General features: G+C 40.5%; 1 protein-coding gene across 2 annotated transcripts in view; it reads left to right on the top strand.

Annotated features, from left to right (window-relative positions):
• Positions 1 to 25,555, top strand: part of COPA (COPI coat complex subunit alpha) — a 50,760-nt gene that overhangs the window by 22,451 nt on the left and 2,754 nt on the right. The window contains exons 11-30 of one of the 2 annotated variants that reach the window (XM_069545707.1): positions 4,127 to 4,277; positions 5,217 to 5,283; positions 6,234 to 6,309; positions 8,216 to 8,298; positions 9,377 to 9,516; positions 10,227 to 10,312; positions 10,428 to 10,566; positions 18,716 to 18,878; positions 18,980 to 19,126; positions 19,863 to 20,052; positions 20,175 to 20,270; positions 21,407 to 21,495; positions 21,659 to 21,782; positions 22,671 to 22,760; positions 22,927 to 23,036; positions 23,818 to 23,895; positions 24,062 to 24,130; positions 24,637 to 24,773; positions 25,002 to 25,188; positions 25,278 to 25,388. In XM_069545707.1, coding sequence (XP_069401808.1) covers positions 4,127 to 4,277; positions 5,217 to 5,283; positions 6,234 to 6,309; positions 8,216 to 8,298; positions 9,377 to 9,516; positions 10,227 to 10,312; positions 10,428 to 10,566; positions 18,716 to 18,878; positions 18,980 to 19,126; positions 19,863 to 20,052; positions 20,175 to 20,270; positions 21,407 to 21,495; positions 21,659 to 21,782; positions 22,671 to 22,760; positions 22,927 to 23,036; positions 23,818 to 23,895; positions 24,062 to 24,130; positions 24,637 to 24,773; positions 25,002 to 25,188; positions 25,278 to 25,388 — 2,333 coding nt within the window. Of the gene's footprint in view, positions 1 to 4,126; positions 4,278 to 5,216; positions 5,284 to 6,233; positions 6,310 to 8,215; positions 8,299 to 9,376; positions 9,517 to 10,226; positions 10,313 to 10,400; positions 10,567 to 18,715; positions 18,879 to 18,979; positions 19,127 to 19,862; positions 20,053 to 20,174; positions 20,271 to 21,406; positions 21,496 to 21,658; positions 21,783 to 22,670; positions 22,761 to 22,926; positions 23,037 to 23,817; positions 23,896 to 24,061; positions 24,131 to 24,636; positions 24,774 to 25,001; positions 25,189 to 25,277; positions 25,389 to 25,555 lie in introns of both variants that reach the window. The other variant, XM_069545696.1, reaches the window with a different exon arrangement.

The raw sequence follows: 25,555 nt of genomic DNA, 5'->3' as shown, positions 1-25,555 counted from the left end.
AATCTTTATCGTTTCTTCTTCATACTCACTGACCTTTGCTCATTCTTCATTTTCTGGGTTTTTTAATATATTTAGATTGCTTGAGATTTTTCTTTTCTTGGGAACAGACCTGTTTCACTGTGAACTTCCTCTTAGAGCTGCTTTTGCTGTGTCATATAGATTTTGTTTCCATTTTCATTATTTCCAGCTATTATTTCTTCTTTGTTATTTTTGTTGACCCATTTGTTGTTTGTAGCTTATAGTTTAGTCTCTGTTTGTGTTTTATCTAGATTTCTTCTTGTAGTTGATTTCTAGGTTCATACTTTTGTGGTTGAATAAGTAACTTGAAATTATTTCAGTCTTAAATGTATTGAGCCTTGTTTTGTGGCCTAGCTTGTGATCTGTCCTGGAGAATGTTCAGTGTGCACTTGAAAAAAATGTTCAGTTCAGTTCACTCAGTCGTGTCCAACTCTGCAACCCCATGGACTGCAGCATGCCAGGCTTCCCTGTCCATCACCAACTCCCAGATGGAAAAGAATGTATTCTGTTGCTTTTGGATGGAATGTTCTCTTTTAATTCTGTCTGGAAGTGTGTCATATAAGATCAGTGTTTCCCTATTGATTTTCTGTCTGTATATGACCTGTTCATTGATGTTGGTAGAATATAGTGTCCTTTACTATTATTGTGTTGTCACTTTCTCCCTTTATGTCAGTTTCTCCCTTTATTTCTATTAATGTTTGCTTTATATATTTAGGTTTTCCTGTGTTGTGTGCTTAAATGTTTGCAAATATTATATCCTCTTGTTGGATTGACCCCTTTATCATTATGTAATGCCCTTTGTCTTTTGATATGATCTTTGTTTTGAAATCTATTTTGTCTAATATGAGAAATGTCCCAATTTTCTTTTCTTTTACATTTCCATTCCTTCACTTTCAGTCTGTGTGTGTCTTTAAATCTGAAGTGAATCTCTTGTAGGCAGCATATAGATCTCATTTTTTTTTATCCATTCAGCCACCCTAAGTCTTTTGGTTGACACATTTAGTCCATTTACATTTAAAATAATTATTGATAAGTATGTGCTTATTGGAGGAGGGCATAGCAGTCCACTCTAGTACTCTTGCCTGGAGAATGTCATGGACAGAGGAGGAGACTGGAGAGCTATAGGCCATAGGATCGCAAAGGGTCAGACACGACTGAAATGACTTAGCACAGCACAGCATGGCATGTGCTTATTGACATTATGTTCATTTTTTTCTGGTTTTTGTAGTTCTTTCCTGTTTCTGTCTTGTTCTCTTGGTTTCTTCCCTTGCAGTTTGATGGATTCCTTTAGTGTTAGTATGTGTGGATTTGTTTCTCTTTATTTTTTGTCTATCCATTGTTGTTACCATAAAGTTCGTATACATTGAACTGTATATATATATGTCTATTTTAAGCTGATAGTCACTTAAGTTCAAAGAGATTCCAAAAGCGCTCCATTTTTAACACACACCTCATTTGTTTTTGATGTCATGTTTTTGTTTTGTGTATCCCTTAACTATTTTTTTTTTAATTTTTATTTATTTATTGTTTTGTTGGGACTTAGTTGCAGCACACAGGATCTTTCGTTGCAGTGTGCAGGCTTCTTTCTACTTGTGATATTCAGGTTCAGTAGTTGTGGCTTGGGACCTTAGATCTCACACCCTGCATGTGGCATCTTAGCTCTCTGACCAGGGATTGAACCCACATCCCCTGCAGTGGAAGGCAGATTCTTAACCACTGGACCACACAGGGAAGTCCCTCCCTTAACTATTTATTATAGTTGATTGTACTACACCTGACCCTTTAACAGTGTGGCAATTAGGGGCACTGACCATCTGTGCAATCTAAAACGTGTGTATAAGTTTACAGTTGAATCTCTGGATGTGTGGTTCCATATTTGAAGATCCAACCAACCATGGATTATGTAGTATTATCATACATATTTAGTGCAAAAGAACTGCATATAAGTGAGCCCGTGCAGTTAAAACCCACATTGTTTAAGGGTCAGCTGTTCTCCCTGTCTTTAACCTTCATATTAGCTTTTTAAGTGGTTGATCCACTGCTTTTACTATGTGTTTGCTTTTACTAGTGAGATTTTTCCTTTCATTCATTTATTTTTTTAAATTTTATTATTACATTTTATTTTTTATTTTGCTTTTTCATTCATTTTTCTTATTTCTAGTTGTGGCCTTTTCTGCTTAAAGGAGGCCTTAACATTTCTTGTAAGGCTGCTTTAGTTGTGGTGAATTCTGTTAAGGTTTTGCTCGTCTGAGAAACTCTCCAATTCTGGATGATAGCTTTGCTGGATAAGTAGTACGTCTTTTCCTCTCAGCACTTTAAATGTATCATGCCATTCCTTTCTGGCCTGTAAAATCAGCTGATAGTCTTACAGGATTTTTCTTGTATGTGATTGTTTTTCTCTTGCAGCATTTGAGATTCTGTCTTTAACTCTTGCCATTTTAATTAAAATACATCATGGTGAAGATCTCTTTGGGTTCATCTTATTTGGGAATCTCTGTACTTCCTGGCCCTTGATATCTATTTCCACAGGTTAGGGAAGTTTTCAGTCATTATTATTCAAATAAATTTTCCGTTCCTTTCTCTCCTTTGGGAATCCTATAATGCGAAAGTTAGTATGTTCGGTGTTGTCCCAGGAGTCCCTTAAGTCTCCTCACTTAAAAAAATCTTTTTTGCTGTTCCGATTGGTTGATTTCCACTATTCTGTCTTACAGATTGCATATCTGTTCTTCTGTTTCATCTAATTTGTTGATTCCCTGTAGCGTAATTTTTCAGTTATTGTAGTCTTCACTTTTGATTGGTTTTCTTATATTTTCTAAGTCTTTATGGAGTTATCACTGAGTTCTTCCATTCTTCTCTCAAGTTTGGTGGGCGTTATTATGATTGCTTCTTTGAACTCTTTATCAGGTAAATTACTTACCTCTTTCATTAGGGTTTTTTTCTGGGGTTTGTTTTGTTTGGAACATCCTGTCTCTTCATTTTGAATGACTTTTGGCATTTGTTTCTATGGATTTAAGCAAAACAGCTACCTTTCCTGGTCTTAAAGAGTGGCCTTGTGTGAGAGCATCTCCTGTGTAGAACGCACCTGGCGGCTTTGGCAGGCTGGCTGGAGCTGGAGTGGGCAGGCGTAGTCCCTGGGGAGTGGGCTGGTAGCCGTCTTGCTGGGGTGGCTGGGGCTGGAAATGGGCCTGGGGCAGTCCCTGGGGAGCGCTGTGCCTGAGGCCATGGAACTTTTATTTGTAGTGAAGGGAAGTAGACCCATAAAACAATGAATATGTGAAACATTGTGTGGTGAAAACTGCTTTAAAGGGGAGTTAAGCAAAAGTGGGTGGGAGAGAGAGGGGAGAGTGTGGGACTGCTGCTTCAGAAAAGTGAAGGGGATGACAGATGCACTGACAATAGGAACAGCAGGTACAGAGACCGTGACGTGAGAGATGCCTAGCATGTGAGGAGCATCAGAGTGGCCAGTAATGCAGCATGGACTTTGCCTTGTAGGCCACTAGAATTTAAGATTTTATCCTGAATGAATGGAAAGCCATTGGAAGGTATTGGGTAGGGAAGTGACATGATCTGGTTTATGTGTGGAGTGCACACTTGGAGGACAAAGATTGAAAGTTTTTCTGAAGGATGGATAATGCTGGTAGAGAAAAGTGAAACGTTTTTAAAAAACAGAATGAGGAAGTCTTTTTAAACTAATATCCATTTGTTCAGTACATACCTTTTATGTTCATTATATGATAGTGACTGGGGAATGATGGAAGTTATTGTAATTTATGCTTTCAGGGAGCTCAGTATATAGTGGGGGTGATATACCTAAACAATTACAGTGCAAGATAAGTGCTATGATGGAGGTTTGTACAGGCTGTTAGGAGAACACAAAGGAGGACTTGTCTAATGTGCCAGTATGATAGAGTGAGTATTGGGAAAGGATTTACAGGTGTTCACTTGAATAAAAATTCCAAGAATTGTGGGAATTCAGACAAGGATTGCATTTAAATGTCTTAACTTTGTTTGTAGCATACATACACAGTCATTATCTTCATGTATCTGCTGTTTCCAGTTTTCTTTCTTACCTGCAGCTAATTCTTTCCTCCCTTTCCCTGTGGCCCAGGCCATGATGGTGGCATGATTGTATTTAAACTGGAACGAGAACGGCCAGCCTATGCTGTTCATGGCAATATGCTCCATTATGTCAAGGACCGATTCTTACGTCAGTTGGATTTCAACAGCTCCAAAGATGTAGCTGTGATGCAGTTGCGGAGGTAAATTAGACTTAATTCTTCCCTCCAAATTGTCTCATCTGTTACCATGATACAGTACCTACAAACTGGACGCTTGTTCTTTTAACAACATTTTGGATCTCATCTCCTGTCACAGATAGAATCCCCAGGGGCATGTTGGGCAAGGTCATGAGACAAATGGGAGCGCCCCTGTTAAGAATGTTAGAGATCCTGAGGAAAGGAAATCATACAGCCAGTTGGGCAGGTGTCTTGAAAACTGGAGAAAGTTTCCTGGTTGAGAGTAGCCCAACTTGGTGACAGACCTGTTTGCCTTTATTTGGCATTTCTTTTCTATAACTCTTTCTTTGCTTTTTGGCAAAATGCACACAACTCTAAACCAGAATATATGTCTCTGGAAACTCTTAACTCTGAAGATATGATAACCTCTGGGGTGCCTGGGAAAAGGAGCTATCCTCTTGGAAAGCCAACTGTATTAGCATGCTGAAACATTCATGGTAGCAAGCTTTGGCATAAGGGTTTGACAGTCACCCTCCAGCATTACTACAATAAAAAGATGGGTTTATGTTAATATTCCAAGGGACAGGAGAAACTAGCCCAGAGCAAATCACATCATGTTACTCTGTGGTGTCCACTGCAATTATGTGTAGGAATTTGTACCCAGGAAGAACCAGTCCCACTCACTACAGTGAGTGCTCAACATACCTTCTGCTGAATAAGTAGACTTGTACTAGGTGAGCTTTTTAAAAACACTTCACTCAAAGCTGAAAGAGGGGAGTCCCTAAGTCTTAAAGGAAGGAAGAAATGGATGCATTATTCATTAATTTTTTATTCTTGATTATAAAAGTGATAAGTATATGTGTAAAGATTAGATAAGAAGGAAGTATAGGAGTAATGCCTTTTTTCCTGTTTTCATTATATCTCTTTCCTAAAATTCTTTTTTCTTGGTATACATATCTCTAGTGGTTCCAAGTTTCCAGTGTTCAGTATGTCGTACAATCCAGCAGAAAATGCAGTCCTACTCTGTACAGTAAGTAAACCTCCTAGCATTTCCTCATTTCCCATAGGTCTGTTTCTCATGCCCTTAGAGGATCTCTGATGGCTTCTTAGAATCTATTTAATGGTCATTTTGAGAGCGCTGAAATAGTAAACAAAGGCTCAAACCAGGTAGACTTCAGTTCTCATGTTCAGGGTTTGTGTACTTACATCTGTCATAAGGTTGACAACTTCTAAACTTAATGGAGCATGAAGTTGAATCACCCAAATCACCAAAAGTAATTTGAAAGTATGTTTGGGGCTATATCCTATGCAAAGGAGATGCTTATCTTGATCTCTCTATTTGGGTGAAAATAGTAGAGCGGATTTTGAGACGCATTCCTTTCATTATTGTTATCTTGGGGCCTCATTTCTTGCCATACAATTTTTTTTAAAAAGAAACAACATTCTAATTTTAGTGCCCTGGTTGCCAAATCAGAAGAATGAAAACTTCTTTTTCCCAATAGGACTTCTAGTTTCTGATCCCAGTCCTTTTTCAATATGTAACTGTCCCATATTTTCCTCCTGGAAATTTTCTTTAATGTCTTTTTTTTCCCTTCAAACAGACTTTTAAGTTGATGAGTTTCCTCAGGTGGGCCATTGGAATATTGGTCTCTTAATCTGTTAATTTGTGGAATAGAGAGCAGTCCTTGCTTTCATTCAGAAACTATCTGTGTCTTTGGAAGATAAAAGGAAAAGTTGCGAAGAGTTGGACATGACTTAGTGACTCTAACAACAGCAACAAAACTTATGTGAATGCTGAGTTCTCTGGCAAAGCGCCCTATAATTTTTAGCTGTAGAAGCATCCAAATGTCCTCTGAGTGAAGGGTGTGAAGAGTATAGTTTCAGATTGCTGTCTGTGTAATGATACTGTTTTCTGTGTCAGAGTAAACTGGTATCCTGGGGACTCCTACTAACAATTTAATTTCTCCCATTCCTCTACAGAGAGCCAGCAATTTAGAAAATAGTACCTATGACTTGTATACCATCCCCAAGGATGCTGACTCCCAGAATCCTGATGGTAGGCATCTCTTTGTGTACCCAGCTCTGCTCCTAGCTCTCCTCACCCACATCTTCTCTTCTCTTCAAGTTTTTCATTCCATCCCCAGGCCATGGCCACATCACTCATGCCTGTTGGCAGGTGCTGCTGCCAATTGCATCGGAGGCGACCACGGTGTGAAATATTCATGTTCCTCCTCCATTTCATTACTCCAGCTAGATATATATATTTTATAATTTGGTTATTAGACACTCTCCATTTTCTCTTTCAGCACAGCATGTTATCCTAGTTTATTGTCAGCTGATATGACTTTCACCCTGGTAGTTTCATTTATTTAAAAATGTGGTTCCAATCTTGCAATGTCTCATCCTGGGACTAGGGATTTATGCCCTCCCATCCATATCCAGATCCGATTTGCTTCCTTTTGCATGTCAAAACGATGAGGCTGTTAACAGCCCCACACCCCACCAGGGATCCCAGGATCCAGCTGAGACCCTGCCTGCCTCTTCCATCACCACCATCCCTTGTTAATGTCCTTACCATTAGCACTTGCTGACAGAACATTCTCAGAGTAGATTTGAGCCTCACTATGCTTCCTTTAGTGTACTTCCTCCGGTGGATTTGTAGGTCAGAGGCTTGCGCCCCAGGTCCCTACTCTTAATAGCATACTTCCATGACATTCCAGACCCTATCAACAAAGTCTGAGAGATATTTTGCTAGTTCTGCCCTATTGTGGGTGCTCCTCTGTCATTATTGCTGCTAATATGATCACTGTTCTGTAAGTGTGGTCATGGTGAGAAGAGAGAAAACCTATATGTCTTTGGTATCCATAAATGAAAATTCTCTCTCATAAATTAATCAGTTGAGCCATTTCTGACCAATTTTTATTTGGTCCCTGCTTATCCATCCCCTTGCTTCCCTTCCCCATCTGTTTACAGTTAATAGAGTCTAAAATATTTTTGCTTTCTCTTATAACCACTTTTATTTTCTCCTTTCCATTTTATGAGGGAGATGATAATAAAGGAATAAAGATACAGTCCAATGATAGGGAGCATAGAGGAAGAGAAAGAGCAAAAGCTTGAATAATGTGGTTCTCCAGCCCCTGGAAAATGGGGCTTTTGGTTGTGATAATAATTAATTTTGTTAAAATTGCCTGAGACCTCTGGTTGTCAAGGGGTGGCCTGGCAAGGCTGGCCAGTGTGTATTGTCCAGTGTCCTGCTGATACTGATAGATAGAGTATTTAGTGCATCCTTCTGTGTATCCCCTTTGAAGTTTCCCAGGGGGTGGAGTGCCTATTCAGAATTCTAATTAGTCAGTGAAATACTTGGAAACTGAGAAGCATTTTGTAACTTTCTTCCTGGTATTAAGAATGATTGATTGACATTAATGGAGCAACAACTTGGTGCAAAATTCTGCCCAGCATAGAGCTGCCTGGATTTAGTTAGGAACTCTGTGCCCCACCCTGCTCTACTAGGAGGTCTGTATTTGCATGTTAAAAGCAGCAGAGCAGCTGGGTCCTGGAGAGAGAGCTGTATCTCTCCTCTAGCTTGTTGAGACAGGAGGTCCAAGATACTCACAGGCTGCTTGCTTTGTGCCACAGCTTGGCCAGAGAGGCCCTGCTCGTTAGCTTGATGGAGTGTGCTGTCTCCCAAGATGGGTGGTCCTTCTCTGCCAGTATATGGTGTTGGCTCAAATCACTTGGCCTAGAGAAAAGAGACTTGGCAGGGGTAGAGGTTGGAGTTTGGAGGGGACTGGTGGGGAAAAGTCCTGACAATAGCCTCAGGTTATGGCTGAATTAGTTAGGAAGCAGCTGAACTGGCAAAGCCAACATGGCAGCCAGCAAGACTGGCAGCTTCATGGCACCTGACTGTGTCACCTGCCAGTGGCTTACCACATGCTCCTGCCCTTTGGTTTTGTTCTTCTTAGCTCCTGAAGGGAAACGATCCTCAGGCCTGACAGCTGTTTGGGTTGCTCGAAATCGGTTTGCTGTCCTAGATCGGATGCATTCGGTGAGTTAAGACTAAAAAGGGAAATTAATTTGCGAAGTGTAGTGGCAGTGACCTCTGTATTGCAAAATAAATGCATGATTTTTCTCTTATTCTCCCTTGGGTAGCTATTTTCCTTGTGTATTAGCTTCTTTCTCCTAAAAAAAAGTGAAAGTGTTAGTCCCTTAGTTGTGTCCCCACAGACACAACAAAGTGTTAGTCCCCGTTGTGACCCCACGGATTGCAGCCTGCCAGGCATCTCTGTCCATGGGATTCTCCAGGCAAGAAGAGGTAGGAGTAGGTAACCTTTCCCTTCTCCAGGGGATCTTCCTGACCCAGGGATTGAAGCCAGGTCTTCTGTACTGCAGGCAGATTGTTTACCGTCTGAGCCACCAGGGAAGCCCTCTTTCTCCTTAGTTCTACCCCATACCCCTTGGGGATAAAAGGCCTTAAAAGTGATTTGATTGGATGGAGGACCACTGTGGCTCTGGGCTTAAGAACCAAGCAAAGCTCACTCCTCATTACACAGGGGCCAAAAAAACATCAAATTTGAAATAGATGAGCTGGGAAGTCCCTGGCGGTCCAGTAGTTAGGACTTAGTGCTTTTACTGCCGGGGCCAGAGTTCAGTCCCTGGTCAGAGAACTAAGATCCTGCAAGCCATGCAGCTTGGGCCTGACCCCCACCCCGCACCCCACCCCCAGTAGGCGAGCTGGATAAGGAGTAGATCCTCTGCCTTACCCTACTACATCCACTGGTATTTAAAATGTAAGGGATTCTAAAAATGTTAAGCAAAGCTCTCTCGAGAAAATATTTAACAAAAATTTAAGCCCCAGAAGTGCTCTGTTCTCTCTCTGGTTGATTAAGGAATTCAGATTTTAGTTAGACTTCATAGGATATTTCAATTGAAGAAAGGAAAAAGGCTATTAAGACCCTATCAAGAGGATCTTAGCTAGAGTGGTCTACATATAGTGGTGATTGACCTGGACAGCCAGAAAAAAAAAAATGGTTTATCAAAGCTGAGGAATAATTGCTAAGGGACATTGTCACCTGTCATCATCTTACATGTATTCCTCTTAACCCTACCTTTTATATTCATTTCAGCTTCTGATCAAGAATCTAAAGAATGAGATCACCAAAAAGGTACAGGTGCCTAACTGCGATGAGATTTTTTATGCTGGCACAGGCAACCTCCTGCTTCGAGATGCAGAATCCATCACGCTCTTTGATGTACAGCAGAAGCGGTAACATGTCAGATATCCCTAAGCAGACAGGTTTATAGTGGGGGAGAATGGAAATCTTTAGTGGGAGCTTGTTTCCCCAAGTAAGTTTGACTTGTGGCTTGGCCAGTTTTTGTGCTATAATTCCAAGGCTCTTTCTCATCACTTTTTTCCCTCTGTGATCACCCTCCATCCTGTACACACACACACACACACAAGCATTACAAAGGGCTTGTTAATTTGTTTTCAGAGCATTTATCTGAACAAAGATAGCTCTTGGGACTTAGAATAATAGGATCACAGGAATGAATGGCATAGTTCCTATACTTAAAGGAGCTTATGGTGCAGTGGTGAAAATAGACATACACAAGTTCCGAATAACACATGGAAATGAGGGTCATGGAGTTGAGGAAGGTGGAAGTGTACAGTATAAGCCAAAATACTTGTCACCGAACTGTAATACAAAAATGCTTATTTAGTATTAAGAAATTAGGGGGAGAATGGATACATATGTATCTACGGCTGAGTCCCTTTGCTGTTCACTTGAAACTGCCACAACACTGTTAATCAGCTATATGCCAGTACAAAATGTTTTCGGTGTTAAAAAATTAATTAAATGCTAAAAAAAAAGAAGAAATTAGGATTTACATTAATTTGGAGATGAAAAGGAGGAAAGTCATAACCTGGAACAGGGGAATCAGGCCCACTCATATTTGCCCTTCTCTCTATCCCAGGACTCTGGCATCTGTGAAGATTTCCAAGGTGAAATACGTTATCTGGTCAGCAGACATGTCCCATGTAGCACTACTGGCCAAACATGGTAAGTCTTCATTATATCCACCCTGATTTAGAGACCAGCCCCTCCCTCCCCATCCCTGCCAGTCTGCTTCACTCACCCTGTCCAGCAGAGCACTCATGTCCTATGCCTCTTACAGCCATTGTGATCTGTAACCGCAAACTGGAGGCTCTATGTAACATTCATGAGAACATTCGTGTCAAGAGTGGGGCCTGGGATGAGAGTGGGGTATTTATCTATACCACAAGCAACCACATCAAATATGCTGTCACCACTGGGTAAGTTAATTATCTGAAAATACAGAATGGGAGAAAGTGGCTTCTTAAAATCACTATCCTGTCTCAAGAGACATACTGAAGTCCTCTTTGAACTGTCTTTATGGAGAAGCATTGTTTGGCATATATATGCTGGAGGCATCAGAGCATTCTTTTTTCAGCTCTTTTAAAATTGTGTGAAATATGACACAAATATAGGAAATTATACATATTATAAATATATGAAATAGCAAACAGTTATATAATGAACATCTGTGTAACTGCCACCCAAGTTAAGAAATAGAACGTTTCCCTTTGCCATGTGGTCCCTATTGATCACAACCCTGTCTCTTCACCACACAAAACGTTATTCTGACTTTTATGATAATTTCTTCCTTGCTTTTCTTTGCAATTTTACCACCATTATTTTATCAATAAAATAATGATTTAATTTTGCCTGCTTTTGATCTTCATATTAATTAAATCATGCTGAATATATTATTTCATATTTTGCTTGTTTTGCTCAATATACTGTTTGTAAGATTCATCCATGTTATAGCTCTAATTTACTTGTTTTCATTGTTGTATAATACTGTTATATGAATATAGCACAGTTTATCAGTTCTATGCTAGACCGCTAGTTGGGCGATTTCTAGGTTGTGGCTGTTAGGAACAGTGTTCTCTTAAACATTCTTATATGTACTCTGGTTCCTATGCACATACATTGCTCTAGGGCATTTCCCTCAAGCAGAATTGCTGGGTCATAGAACATGCTTATCTTCACATTTGCTCACTAATGTGAAAGAGTGGTTTTAGCAATTTGCACATCCCGCCCAGCATTGTATAAAAGTTTCCTTGCTTGTCACCCTGGCCGGCACTTGCCTTTGTCAGACTCATTTTTGACTGGCAGATATGTGATGTATTTTGTAATTTTACATCGCTATTATCTCATTCCCAAGGAGATTGGACAACTTTTTTTATTTAGCCATCCATCAGTATTTCCTTTCCTATGAATTTTGTTCAAGGCTTTTTTTTTTTTTTTAATTTTATTTAAAATCTTTAATTCTTACATGCGTTCCCAAACATGAACCCCCCTCCCACCTCCCTCCCCATAACATCTCTGTGGGTCATCCCCATGCACCAGCCCCAAGCGTGCTGTATCCTGCGTCAGACATAGACTAGCGATTCAATTCTTACATGATAGTATACATGTTACAATGCCATTCTCCCAAATCATCCCACCCTCTCCCTCTCCCTCTGAGTCCAAAAGTCCGTTATACACATCTGTGTCTTTTTTCCTGTCTTGCATACAGGGTCATCATTGCCATCTTCCTAAATTCCATATGTATGTGTTAGTATACTGTATTGGTGTTTTTCTTTCTGGCTTACTTCACTCTGTATAATCGGCTCCAGTTTCATCCATCCCATTAGAACTGATTCAAATGAATTCTTTTTAACGGCTGAGTAATACTCCATTGTGTATATGTACCACAGCTTTCTTATCCATTCATCTGCTGATGGACATCTAGGTTGTTTCCATGTCCTGGCTATTATAAACAGTGCTGCGATGAACATTGGGGTACATGTGTCTCTTTCAATTCTGGTTTCCTCGGTGTGTATGCCCAGCAGTGGGATTGCTGGGTCATAAGGTAGTTCTATTTGCAATTTTTTAAGGAATCTCCACACTGTTCTCCATAGTGGCTGTACTAGTTTGCATTCTCACCAACAGTGTAGGAGGGTTCCCTTTTCTCCACACCCTCTCCAGCATTTATTGCTTACAGATTTTTGGATCGCAGCCATTCTGACTGGTGTGAAGTGGTACCTCATTGTGGTTTTGATTTGCATTTCTCTAATAATGAGTGATGTGGAGCATCTTTTCATGTGTTTGTTAGCCATCCGTATGTCTTTGGAGAAATGTCTATTTAGTTCTTTGGCCCATTTTTTGATTGGGTCGTTTATTTTTCTGGAATTGAGCTGCATAAGTTGCTTGTATATTTTTGAGATTAGTTGTTTGTCAGTTGCTTCATTTGCTATTATTTTCTCCCATTCAGAAGGCTGTCTTTTCACCTTGCTTATATTTTCCTTTGTTGTGCAGAAGCTTTTAATTTTAATTAGATCCCATTTGTTTATTTTTGCTTTTATTTCCGGAATTCTGGGAGGTGGATCATAGAGGATCCTGCTGTGATTTATGTCTGAGAGTGTTTTGCCTACATTCTCCTCTAGGAGTTTTATAGTTTCTGGTCTTACGTTTAGATCTTTAATCCATTTTGAGTTTATTTTTGTGTGTGGTGTTAGAAAGTGATCTAGTTTCATTCTTTTACAAGTGGTTGACCAGTTTTCCCAGCACCACTTGTTAAAGAGATTGTCTTTACTCCATTGTATATTCTTGCCTCCTTTGTCAAAGATAAGGTGTCCATATGTGTGTGGATTTATCTCTGGGCTTTCTATTTTGTTCCATTGATCTATATGTCTGTCTTTGTGCCAGTACCATACTGTCTTGATGACTGTGGCTTTGTAGTAGAACCTGAAGTCAGGCAAGTTGATTCCTCCAGTTCCATTCTTCTTTCTCAAGATTGCTTTGGCAATTCGAGGTTTTTTGTATTTCCATAGAAATCTTGAAATTATTTGTTCTAGTTCTGTGAAAAATATTGCTGGTAGCTTGATAGGGATTGCATTGAATTTGTAAATTGCTTTGGGTAGTATACTCATTTTCACTATATTGATTCTTCCGATCCATGAACATGGTATATTTCTCCATCTATTAGTGTCCTCTTTGATTTCTTTCATCAGTGTTTTATAGTTTTCTATATATAGGTCTTTAGTTTCTTTAGGAAGATATATTCCTAAGTATTTTATTCTTTTCGTTGCAATGGTGAATGGAATTGTTTCCTTAATTTCTTTTTCTACTTTCTCATTGTTAGTGTATAGGAATGCAAGGGATTTCTGTGTGTTGATTTTATATCCTGCTACTTTACTATAGTCATTGATGACCTCTAGTAATTTTCTGGTGGAGTCTTTAGGGTTTTCCATGTAGAGGATCATGTCATCTGCAAACAGTGAGAGTTTTACTTCTTCTTTTCCAATTTGGATTCCTTTTATTTCTTTTTCTGCTCTGATTGCTGTGGCCAAAACTTCCAGAACTATGTTAAACAGTAGTGGTGAAAGTGGACACCCTTGTCTTGTTCCTGACTTTAGGGGAAATGCTTTCAATTTTTCACCATTGAGGATAATGTTTGCTGTGGGTTTGTCATAGATAGCTTTTATTATGTTGAGGTATGTTCCTTCTATTCCTGCTTTCTGGAGAGTTTTTATCATAAATGGATGTTGAATTTTGTCAAAGGCCTTCTCTGCATCTATTGAGATAATCATATGGTTTTTATTTTTCAATTTGTTAATGTGGTGAATTACATTGATTGATTTGCGGATATTGAAGAATCCTTGCATCCCTGGGATAAAGCCCACTTGGTCATGGTGTATGATCTTTTTAATGTGTTGTTGGATTCTGATTGCTAGAATTTTGTTGAGGATTTTTGCATCTATGTTCATCAGTGATATTGGCCTGTAGTTTTCTTTTTTTGTGACATCTTTGTCAGGTTTTGGTATTAGGGTGATGGTGGCCTCATAGAATGAGTTTGGAAGTTTACCTTCCTCTGCAATTTTCTGGAAGAGTTTGAGGAGGATAGGTGTTAGCTCTTCTCGAAATTTTTGGTAGAATTCAGCTGTGAAGCCGTCTGGACCTGGGCTTTTGTTTGCTGGAAGATTTCTGATTACAGTTTCAATTTCCGTGCTTGTGATGGGTCTGTTAAGATTTTCTGTTTCTTCCTGGTTCAGTTTTGGAAAATTGTACTTTTCTAAGAATTTGTCCATTTCTTCCACGTTGTCCATTTTATTGGCGTACAACTGCTGATAGTAGTCTCTTATGATCCTTTGTATTTCTGTGTTGTCTGTTGTGATCTCTCCATTTTCATTTCTAATTTTATTGATTTGATTTTTCTCTCTTTGCTTCTTGATGAGTCTGGCTAATGGTTTGTCAGTTTTATTTATCCTTTCAAAGAACCAGCTTTTGGCTTTGTTGATTTTTGCTATGGTCTCTTTTGTTTCTTTTGCATTTATTTCTGCCCTAATTTTTAAGATTTCTTTCCTTCTACTAACTCTGGGGTTCTCCAATTCTTCCTTTTCTAGTTGCTTTAGTTGTAGAGTTAGGTTATTTATTTGACTTTTTTCTTGTTTCTTGAGGCATGCCTGTATTGCTATGAACTTTCCTCTTAGCACTGCTTTTATAGTGTCCCACAGGTTTTGGGTTGTTGTGTTTTCATTTTCATTAGTTTCTATGCATATTTTGATTTCTTTTTTGATTTCTTCTGTGATTTTTTGGTTATTCAGAAGTGTGTTGTTCAACCTCCGTATGTTAGAATTTTTAATAGTTTTTCTCCTGTAATTGAGGTCTAATCTTAATGCATTATGGTCAGAAAAGATGCTTGGAATGATTTCGATTTTTTTGAATTTATCAAGTTTAGATTTATGTCCCAGGATGTGATCTATCCTGGAGAAGGTTCCATGAGCACTTGAAAAAAAGGTGAAATTCATTGTTTGGGGGTGAAATGTCCTATAGATATCAATTAGGTCTAACTGATCTAATGTATCATTTAAAGTTTGCGTTTCTTTGTTAATTTTCTGTTTAGTTGATCTGTCCATAGGTGTGAGTGGGGTATTAAAGTCTACCACTATTATTGTGTTATTGTTGATTTCCCCTTTCATACTTGTTAGCATTTGTCTGACATATTGCAGTGCTCCTATATTGGGTGCATATATATTTATAATTGTTATATCTTCTTGGATTGTTCCTTTGATCATTATGTAGTGGCCTTCTTTGTCTCTTTTCACAGCCTTTGTTTTAAAGTCTATTTTATCGGATATGAGTATTGCCACTCCTGCCTTCTTTTGGTCTCTATTTGCATGGTATATCTTTTTCCAGCCCTTCACTTTCAGTCTGTATGTGTCCCTTGTTTTGAGGTGGGTCTCTTGTAAGCAGCATATAGAGGGGTCTTGTTTTTGTATCCATTCGGCCACTCTTTGCCTTTTGGTTGGGGCATTCAACCCATTTACGTTTAAGGTAATTATTGATAAGTATGATCCCGTTACCATTTACTTTATTGTTTTGGGTTCGGGTTTATACACCCTTTTTGTGTTTCCTGTCTAGAGAATATCCTTTAGAATTTGTTGGAGAGCTGGTTTGGTGGTGCTGAATTCTCTCAGCTTTTGCTTGTCTGTAAAGCTTTTGATTTCTCCTTCGTATTTGAATGAGATCCTTGCTGGGTAGAGTAATCTGGGCTGTAGGTTATTGTCTTTCATCACTTTAAGTATGTCTTGCCATTCCCTCCTGGCCTGAAGAGTTTCTATTGACAGATCAGCTGTTATCCTTATGGGAATCCCCTTGTGTGTTATTTGTTGTTTTTCCCTTGCTGCTTTTAATATTTGTTCTTTGTGTTTGATCTTTGTTAATTTGATTAATATGTCTTGGGGTGTTTCGCCTTGGGTTTATCCTATTTGGAACTCTCTGTGTTTCTTGGACTTGGGTGATTATTTCCTTCCCCATTTTAGGGAAGTTTTCAACTATTATCTCCTCAAGGATTTTCTCATGATCTATCTTTCTGTCTTCTTCTTCTGGGACTCCTATAATTCGAATGTTGGAGCATTTCATATTGTCCTGGAGGTCTCTGAGATTGTCCTCATTTCTTTTAATTCGTTTTTCTTGTTTCCTCTCTGATTCATTTATTTCTACCATTCTATCTTCTATTTTACTAATCCTATCTTCTGCCTCCATTATTCTACTATTTGTTGCCTCCAGAGTGTTTCTGATCTCATTTATTGCGTTATTCATTATATTTTGACTCTTTTTTATTCTAGGTCCTTGTTAAACCTTTCTTGCATCTTCTCAATCCTTGTCTCTAGGCTATTTATCTGTGATTCCATTTTGATTTCAAGATTTTGGATCATTTTCACTATCAATATTCGGAATTCCTTCTCAGGTAGATTCCCTACTTCTTCCTCTTTTGTTTGGTTTGGTGGGCAACTCTCCTGTTCCTTTACCTGCTGAGTATTCCTCTGTCTCTTCATCTTGGTTATATTGCTGCGTTTGGGGTGGCCTTTTTATATTCTGGTAATTTGTGGAGTTCTCTTTATTATGGAGCTTCCTCACTGTGGGTGGGGTTCTATCAGTGGCTTGTCAAGGTTTCCTGGTTAGGGAGGCTTGTGTTGGAGTTCTGGTGGGTGGAGCTGGGTTTCTTCTCTTTTTGGATGCCACCAGCTGATCCATCCAGTACCCTAATCTGAGTTGACCAGTGAAGGCAAAGTCTTTCCCTGCTGTAGCAAACCTTGGTCAAGTGCCTTGAACTGTGTCCTTCAATTTTCTCATCTGTGATACATCCGCACTGAGGACTTGGTTGTGTCTACCTGTTCAAGGCTTTTATCCTTCATTTAAGTAAGTTATCCTTGTTCTTTTATTATAGGAGTTCTTTATTTATTTGAATATCGATCCTTTGTGATGGCAATGTATTGAAAATACTAATATCACCTCCCATTCTGTTGCATATTTTTTGATTCTTTTGAGATCCTTTAATGAACAGGTGTTCTTAATGTAGTTGAGTTTATGCATCTTATCATTTATGGATATCAAGTTTTGTGTCCTATTTAAGAAATCTTTATTGACTCCAAGATCATAAGAACATTCTTTTACCTCTTCCTATGACAACTTTATAGTTTTGCCTTTTGCATCTAGGTCTATAATCTACCTGAAGTTGATTTTTGTATATAGTGTAAGGTGTAGTGAGTGGGCTCAGCTTTACTTTTTCATAAGGACACTCAGTTTTGTACCAACATCATGTATTGAAAAATACCAACTTTTCCCCATAGTTCTGCAGAGCTATCTTTGTGATATATGAATCACATTTACAGAAATACAAAGATGTGTTTTCTTGTGGTCTTTTGTCTATCTATGATCGAATTCTGCATTGTCTTGAGTGTTATCGTTTTGTAAGTCTTTACATCTGGTAAAAGAAAGTGAAAGTATTAGTCTCTCAGTTGTGTCTGACTGTCTCAGGGGACTATAGCCCCCAGGCTCCTCTGTCCATGGAATTCTCCAGGCAAGAATATTGGAGTGGGTTGCCATAGTAGGTCCACAAATCTTTTCCACTTTAATTTTAGTTTATTAGGCTATTTTCAAATAATTTGAACTTCTCTATTGTATTTTTGTTTTCTATTTCTTAATTTCTACTATTGGCTTTATTTTTTTCCTTCCAAGTATATTCTTTGTTTTAACTTTTAAAAGAACAATAAAATTTTTGAGATGGATACTTATTAATTTTTAGTCTTTATCCTAATATTAAACATATAGAGCTCATTAATTTTTGAGTATTCTAATATGTGAGTACTTAACATTATAAATTATCCTTCAAGTATTGTGTTAGCTATAGTCACAAGTTTTCATTTGTAAACTTTTAATTTTCGTTTAGTTTAAAACATCACATGCTTTGCGTCATTTCTTTGTCAGGAGTCTTCACATGTACCTGTCTTCTGCTCTCACTCACAGCTTATAAGGAAGGATTGACCTGTTCATGGTGGTCTAGTGGTGCTTCCCTGGTGGCTCCGTGGTAAACGAATCTGCCTGCAGTGCAGGAGACCCGGGTTCAGTCCCTGGGTCCGGAAGATCCCCTGGAGGAGGGCATGCCAACCCAATCCAGTACTCTTCTAGAGAATCCCATGGACAGAGGAGCCCGACAGGCTACAGTCCCTAGCGTCAGAGAGTCGGACACAACTGAAGTGACTAAGCAGTTGCAGCAGTGGTCTAGTGATTCTATATCAGAACTTAAGATTCTTAACTTTCAGGTCTGGTTCTGATAGCTGTGTCTCTTAGATTGTAGAGTATTAGCTTATAAAGAGAAATCATACCATCTGCCCCATCTTTTCCCACTTCACACAAGAGAATAAAATAAGTCTGGCATTTAGTTCTGCTCTTTTTTGATTTCACTTCACATCTATACCATTGTTCAAATGGCACTTGAGAAAGGGATAATGAGAAGATAAAAGACTAGGTCCTAGACTTGTCTTACTTCCATATAGGCTGGATTTACCCACGCATTTGCTGAAAATTGTGCTCTTTAACTCTTATTCTTAGGGACTATGGGATCATCCGAACTCTGGATTTACCTATCTACGTCACGCGGGTGAAGGGCAACAATGTATATTGCCTGGACAGGGAGTGTCGTCCTCGGGTGCTCACCATTGATCCCACTGAGTTCAAGTTCAAACTGGCCCTGATAAACAGAAAATATGACGAGGTATGAAATGAGGAAGCATATTAGGAGTATTGAGAGGGGCAGTGCTCCTTTTTTCCTATAAATGATCTCTATTTCCTGCCTACCCCACCCCAAATGTCTAGGTGCTACACATGGTGAGGAATGCAAAACTCGTAGGCCAGTCTATCATTGCTTATCTTCAGAAGAAGGGATATCCTGAAGTGGCGCTGCATTTTGTCAAGGATGAGAAAACTCGCTTCAGTCTGGCACTGGAGTGTGGAAACACCGAGGTGAGAGAAGTAGTTATAAGCCCCGTATTGTGGTAGAGGAGGCGAAGGGGTTCCCGTGGCCTTGGGAAGACATTATTCTGGGCTTGCTTCTTCAGCCCGTGTAATGAATTTTTGGATTTTTTAAGTCATTGAGCCATCTTCCTGTTGCTTATTTGCCCATTTTTGCTTCTGCCACAGCATTTCTACTGTTGTTGTCATTCTGAGTTAGTCTGAATTCAGTAACTTTTACAACAGAAGCACGATAGCATAGAATTGGAAAAATCTCATTGTTTCCTTGACCTTGATCTGCCGATTGGCTGCTTGGATGAAGGAACACTTACTAAAGGTTGAGGTTTAGAGTCTGTGAACATTATTTTTAAATGGATGGAAATAGTTCTGAACTTCCTTCTTCCATTACTTCTTCTGAGGAGCCACATTGTTCATCAGACCTGGCAGATAGGAAATATGATAGCTAAGCAAGAATTGACTGTATGGAATCAGCAACTGCTAAAAGATGATTTTGTTGTAAATTTCTGAGGAGGAGGATAATGTGATGTGATACTTCGATCCATGGATCCTAAGGGATCCTATTTGTTGATTGAATTTTCAGTAGAATTACTGAAAGCAAAGCTAGGTGGAATGAAGTATAAAGAGCTGCTTGGGAGATTTATTTAGAGATGGACATTTTGACTGCAGACCCTGGTTTTCAGTCATAATAACCTCCAACTTGTTACCTCTAATCCTGGGGATTCTTTAGATTGCTCTGGAAGCAGCCAAAGCACTGGATGACAAGAACTGCTGGGAAAAGCTGGGAGAGGTGGCCTTACTACAGGGGAACCACCAGATCGTGGAAATGTGCTATCAGCGTACCAAAAACTTTGACAAACTTTCCTTCTTGTACCTTATCACTGGCAACCTAGAGAAACTTCGCAAGATGATGAAGATTGGTGAGACCCCAGAAACTAAGGATAGGAAGAGGGGTCCTTGTGGGGAGGAAGATGGCAAATAGAGGCAAGAGAGAACTTGAGAGAGAAGACCTAACTTAGTGCCTCTTACTGTCTTGGTGCAGCTGAGATCCGAAAGGACATGAGTGGCCATTATCAGAATGCTCTCTACCTAGGAGATGTGTCCGAGCGAGTGCGGATCCTGAAGAACTGTGGACAGAGTAAGTATCCAGAACTCACATGGGGTGGGGGCGGCCTTAGGAAGTACTTCCTTTATGGCAAGTTATTCATGTATAGTGGTGAGGGGATTTCCTTCATTGCACATTTTTCAGAAGAGACCACATGCTCCTACCATGCTCAGAAGACTTCCTTCAAAGCCAAATGGAGGGACAGCCAGAAAATATAGTTTTTCTAGACACTGGTAGGAAAATAGCTAATATCATGGAGAAAGTAGATTTTAAAAGATCCTGGAGCAGATACTATAGTAAATGTAGTTGGTTGAATGCCGTTAGAGTTTTTATTATTTACTTCAAGTCTGGGGGTTTTACTCATATTTATTTTATATTTAAGGGATATTTTTTGAGAACCCACTGTATACACCAGGCATTACACTAGCACTTGAGATACACTAGGGAATAAGAAAGGTGAAAGATATGGTTTGGACCAAGGTGCTACCTGTGGACCGCTGAGCAATGGTCAGATTTGGCATACATTTTAAAGGTTGAACCAACATAATTTGTTGAAGGGGACTGATGTGAGACGTGAAAGAGAAGAGAAAGGAGTGAGTTCAAGGTTCTTGTTAACACTGATAGATCTTAAGGATAAGCAACTGTTTTAGTTATTTATTGCTGTGTAGCTGGTTACCCAAAACAGTTTAAAACAATAAACATTGATTATCTCAGTTTGCAGTGCCTCTGGCTCACTAGCTTTCATTAGGCTGCAATCAAGGTGTTGGCCAAGACTGCAGACTTCCCAAGGCTCAAGTGGAGGAGGATCCACTCCCACGTTCACTGTGTGGCTGTGGGCAAGCCTTGGGTCCTTACTAGCTATTTGCTGGGAGACGTCAGTTTTCTGCTATCTAGGCTTTTCCACAGGGCAGTTCACAGTATGGCAGCTGGTTTCCCTTAGAGCAGGTGGGGGCACCTCAGATTAAGCCATATCTTTGTATCCTAATTTCAGAAATGACATCCCATCATTTCTCCCACGTGCTGGTCATTAGAAGTGAGTCAGTAAGTCCAGCCCACACTTAAGGGAAGCAGATTATGCCAGGACTTGAATACCGGGAGGCTGACATCAGGACGCTGATGGGGGTACACTTGGAAATGCACGTTTACCACACAGTCTGTTTTCTTCACAGAGTCACTGGCCTATCTCACAGCTGCTACCCACGGCTTAGACGAAGAAGCTGAGAGCCTGAAGGAGACATTTGACCCAGAGAAGGAGACAGTGAGTCTTTATGTAAAGTGTCTCTGATTATAGGATTAACTCTGATATCTTGGGACTATTTAAACTTACAAATGTTACTCCCACTGAGATCAAAGAAAGCTCCATGACCTCCCCTACAATGCTCCTGAGAGCTGTTTGCTTTTAACCTTCTTCTGCCTTCCAGATCCCAGACATTGACCCTAATGCCAAGTTGCTTCAGCCACCTGCACCTATCATGCCGTTGGATACCAACTGGCCCTTATTGACTGTGTCCAAAGGGTTCTTTGAGGGCTCCATTGCCAGCAAGGGTAAATGTCCACTTCTTCCATAACATTTTTGTTGTGTGCTTGTTTTGTGAGAAACTGTTCTAGAGAGTACCCTTAGCCATAATGTCCTTTCTCTCTGTTCTTTTTTCTGTGTGATGCCTCATGGAGCACTGAGATGCCAATCAGAGTTATTGTACAGCCTTTTAAACACTAAATAAAAGCATGCTGAGATCATGAAAATTCAGAAAATAGGAGGGAAAGAGCTCTCTTAGTTCATGCTTCTAACAACCACTCTTAACTTTTGGTGTATTTTCTTAGGTTTTACCATATATGTAGTCATACTCTCCTTTCTGTGTTTTATCATTCATGACATACAATCTTGAGATACAAACCTCAGCTCCCTCAGTTCTGTCATGTGAGTATACCCACTGCCACTCTTATCTTTACCCTGTTTGCTTGGAAAAGTCTACTGATGTGTTTCTTCCGAGTTTCTTGGCAACTAAGAACCTACCTAAATAGACCTTGGGTATTTTGTGCCTAGTACTGCTCTTTCCTCCATATCCTCTCCTCTAACCTTTGTCCTCACGCCCTGTTTACACAGTAGTGGTGCTAACTTAGCAAAGATCTCAGCAAGAAATGCCAAGAATTGGTAGCAAAGGCTTGTTAGTAAAAAGATTGTTTAAGAGGAAGTTTTTGGTAGCAGGAAGGTCAGTTTTTTTCATCTCTCTTCTATTCCTTCATTCTGTGAAACCTATGCTAACCTGCAAGTTAGCATGACATAGATACCACAAAAACAAATAATAAACAAAAACAGTAAGTAGACAAAGCATTGGCACCTGCTTCTGTAGGGATACATCTTGCCTGCAGAGGAGGCCGGATCTCAGAGTTAACCGACAGTAACCAGCTCCTTTCTGTCCCTTCGCGCTGTAGGGAAGGGAGGCGCGCTGGCTGCTGACATCGACATTGACACTGTTGGTACTGAGGGCTGGGGAGAGGATGCCGAGCTGCAGCTGGATGAAGGTAAGATGCTCATCTCGGACTGTTCTGGGCAGATCGGCTCCTTGGAGTGGGACTGGGCGGTGGGCAATTCTGCAGGGTCCTGGGCAATGGGATCCCAACATTTTCTTGCCTTTGGCTAAAATTGTCATGTTGCAAATCTTATTTTGTGCCTGGATTTTCCTTACAGATGGGTTTGTGGAGGCTACAGAAGGTTTGGGGGATGATGCTCTTGGCAAGGGACAAGAAGAAGGAGGTGGCTGGGATGTGGAAGAAGATCTGGAGCTTCCTCCTGAGCTGGTAGGTGGAATTCTCACCCTTGTATGGTTCTCTCCATTTCCCCCTGTGGAGGCCAATAGCCTTGTCACCCCCTGACCCCTGTCCTAAGGACCCCAAAAGGGAGGACATCTAGATCCTCCTAACCTGCTCTTTATCTCCCACTTGAAAGATAGAAGAACATAACTAGGGTTGTGCAATGGCAGCTTATGAAAAGGCAGCAAGCTTTTTTGTGTGAATTGGAGCTTTTGGTATACAGCTTTTGTTAGAGCTACTGAAATTTCTACTATTTTGAGAACCATCTTCCACAACCACCACCCCTCACCAGCAGAGGCTGGGAATAAGATAGAGTTTTGTTTAGATTTATCAGGACAAATTGATGCTTTTGAACTGTGGTGTTGGAGAAGACTCTCGAGAGTCCCTTGGACTGCAAGGAGATCCAACCAGTCCATTCTAAAGGAAATCAGTCCTAAATATTCATTGGAAGGACTGATGCTGAAGCTGAAACTCCAATACTTTGGCCACCTGATGCGAAGAGCTGACTCATTGGAAAAGACCCTGATACTGGGAAGGATTGAAGGTGGGAGGAGAAGGGGACAACAGAGGATAAGATGGTTGGATGGCATCGCCGACTCATTGGGCATGAGTTTGAGTAGACAGGGAGTTGGTGATGGACAGGGAGGCCTGGCGTGCTGCAGTCCATGGGGTTGCAAAGAGCCGGATGCTACTGTGCGACTGAACTGAACTGATCAGGACAAATTGCTTGAATGACTTAAAAAATGACTCATTTCTCTTTTTCCCCTAGGATATACCCTCCGGGGCAGCTGGTGGAGCTGAGGATGGGTTCTTTGTGCCCCCAACCAAGGGAACCAGCCCAACTCAGGTAAGCAGAGAAATGTAGCCCTGTAGGGATAAATGTTTCTGAGGTGGCTGTACTTGATTACATGTGTAAAGAATATTGACACTCTTCTGTTACAGATACAGAGTAGGATTGTTGGGAAGAGAAAGAGCAAAATTTCACTTGTCTTGGGTTTTCTGTTCCTTGTTAGATCTGGTGTAATAACTCTCAGCTTCCAGTTGATCACATCCTGGCCGGCTCTTTTGAAACAGCCATGCGAGTGAGTCTTAAAGTTACCTTGGCTTTCACTGAATGTGCCTGGGGTCCCAGGGGGATGGCTGACTCATCTTAACCAGATAACAAGGGCAGAGGTGTATATGTATCACCTCTTATCTGCTTTCAGTACGGCTTAGTAATTGCTTAAAGTGGATTCTTCCAGCCATTTTCCACTGGTTTATAGCCTGCTTTCTGGCTCACATCAGTGAAGTCAGCACCCCTTCACCCCTTCATGAACAGGTGTGTGTTTTGAACACTAGGCCATGTGCTGTGGTAGCAATAACAGTACCAACAGCTGCAGCAACCACTAACATTTAATGCTGACTGTTTGCCAGTCACTATCATGAATGCTTTATGGGTATTATTAAATGAAGTAGATCCTATAATTTAATATAATTTATTGATGAAGAACCAAGTAGAGAGAACTTAACTTAAATACCTTGCCCAAGGTCAACTGGTTTTTAAGTAGCAGAGCTCAGATCCCTATGTTTCCTTCCTCTTGGATTCCAGCTCCTTCACGACCAAGTAGGGGTAACCCAGTTTGGCCCCTACAAGCAACTGTTCCTGCAGACCTATGCCCGAGGCCGTACCACCTATCAGGCTCTGCCCTGCCTGCCCTCCATGTATGGCTATCCGAATCGCAACTGGTAAGGCCCCTTGCTTCTCTCTGTTCCAGCTTGTGGTAGATATTCCAGATGGTAGCCTCAGGGAATATCAGCATTGTCCCAAAGCTGATGTTTCCTAGTAGGAAAAGATCTTTGGCTTGCCACTTTTCCCTGGCTTTTTTCACTGTAGGCCGTTGTGATCGTGTTTCCAGAAGTTAGGTTGAAGTGGGCTCCTAATCATCCTGTCTTCTTTCTGCTTTTCTCTTTCAGGAAGGATGCAGGGCTGAAGAATGGTGTACCAGCTGTGGGCCTGAAGCTTAATGACCTCATCCAACGGTTGCAGCTGTGCTACCAGCTCACCACAGTTGGCAAGTTTGAGGAGGCTGTGGAAAAATTCCGTTCCATTTTACTCAGTGTGCCACTTCTTGTTGTGGACAATAAACAAGAGATTGCAGAGGTAAGAGCAGTCTAGCTGCTTGTCATAGTGCTAGGCACCCCCCTAGTCTTGCATCTGTACCGTGACCTTCTTTTGTCCCCTCTCTCCAGGCTCAGCAGCTTATCACCATTTGCCGTGAGTACATTGTGGGTTTGTCCATGGAGATAGAAAGGAAGAAACTGCCCAAAGAAACTCTAGAACAGCAGAAGCGCATCTGTGAGGTAAGCCCTCTGAGCAGTACAGAGGCATCGTCCCTTTTACCCTCTGAATGAATGAATAGTAAGTCACTTCAGTCGTGTCTGACTCTTTGCAACCCTCTGGGCTGTAGCCCGCCAGGCTCCTCTGTCCATGGGATTCTCCAGGCAAGAATACTGGAGTGGGTTGCCAT

This window comes from Ovis canadensis, chromosome 1 (assembly GCF_042477335.2).
Source record: "Ovis canadensis isolate MfBH-ARS-UI-01 breed Bighorn chromosome 1, ARS-UI_OviCan_v2, whole genome shotgun sequence".
NCBI classification, from domain to species: Eukaryota; Metazoa; Chordata; class Mammalia; order Artiodactyla; family Bovidae; genus Ovis; species Ovis canadensis.
Note: the sequence above shows the minus strand (reverse complement) of the source record. Positions and strands in the feature narration are given on the sequence as shown.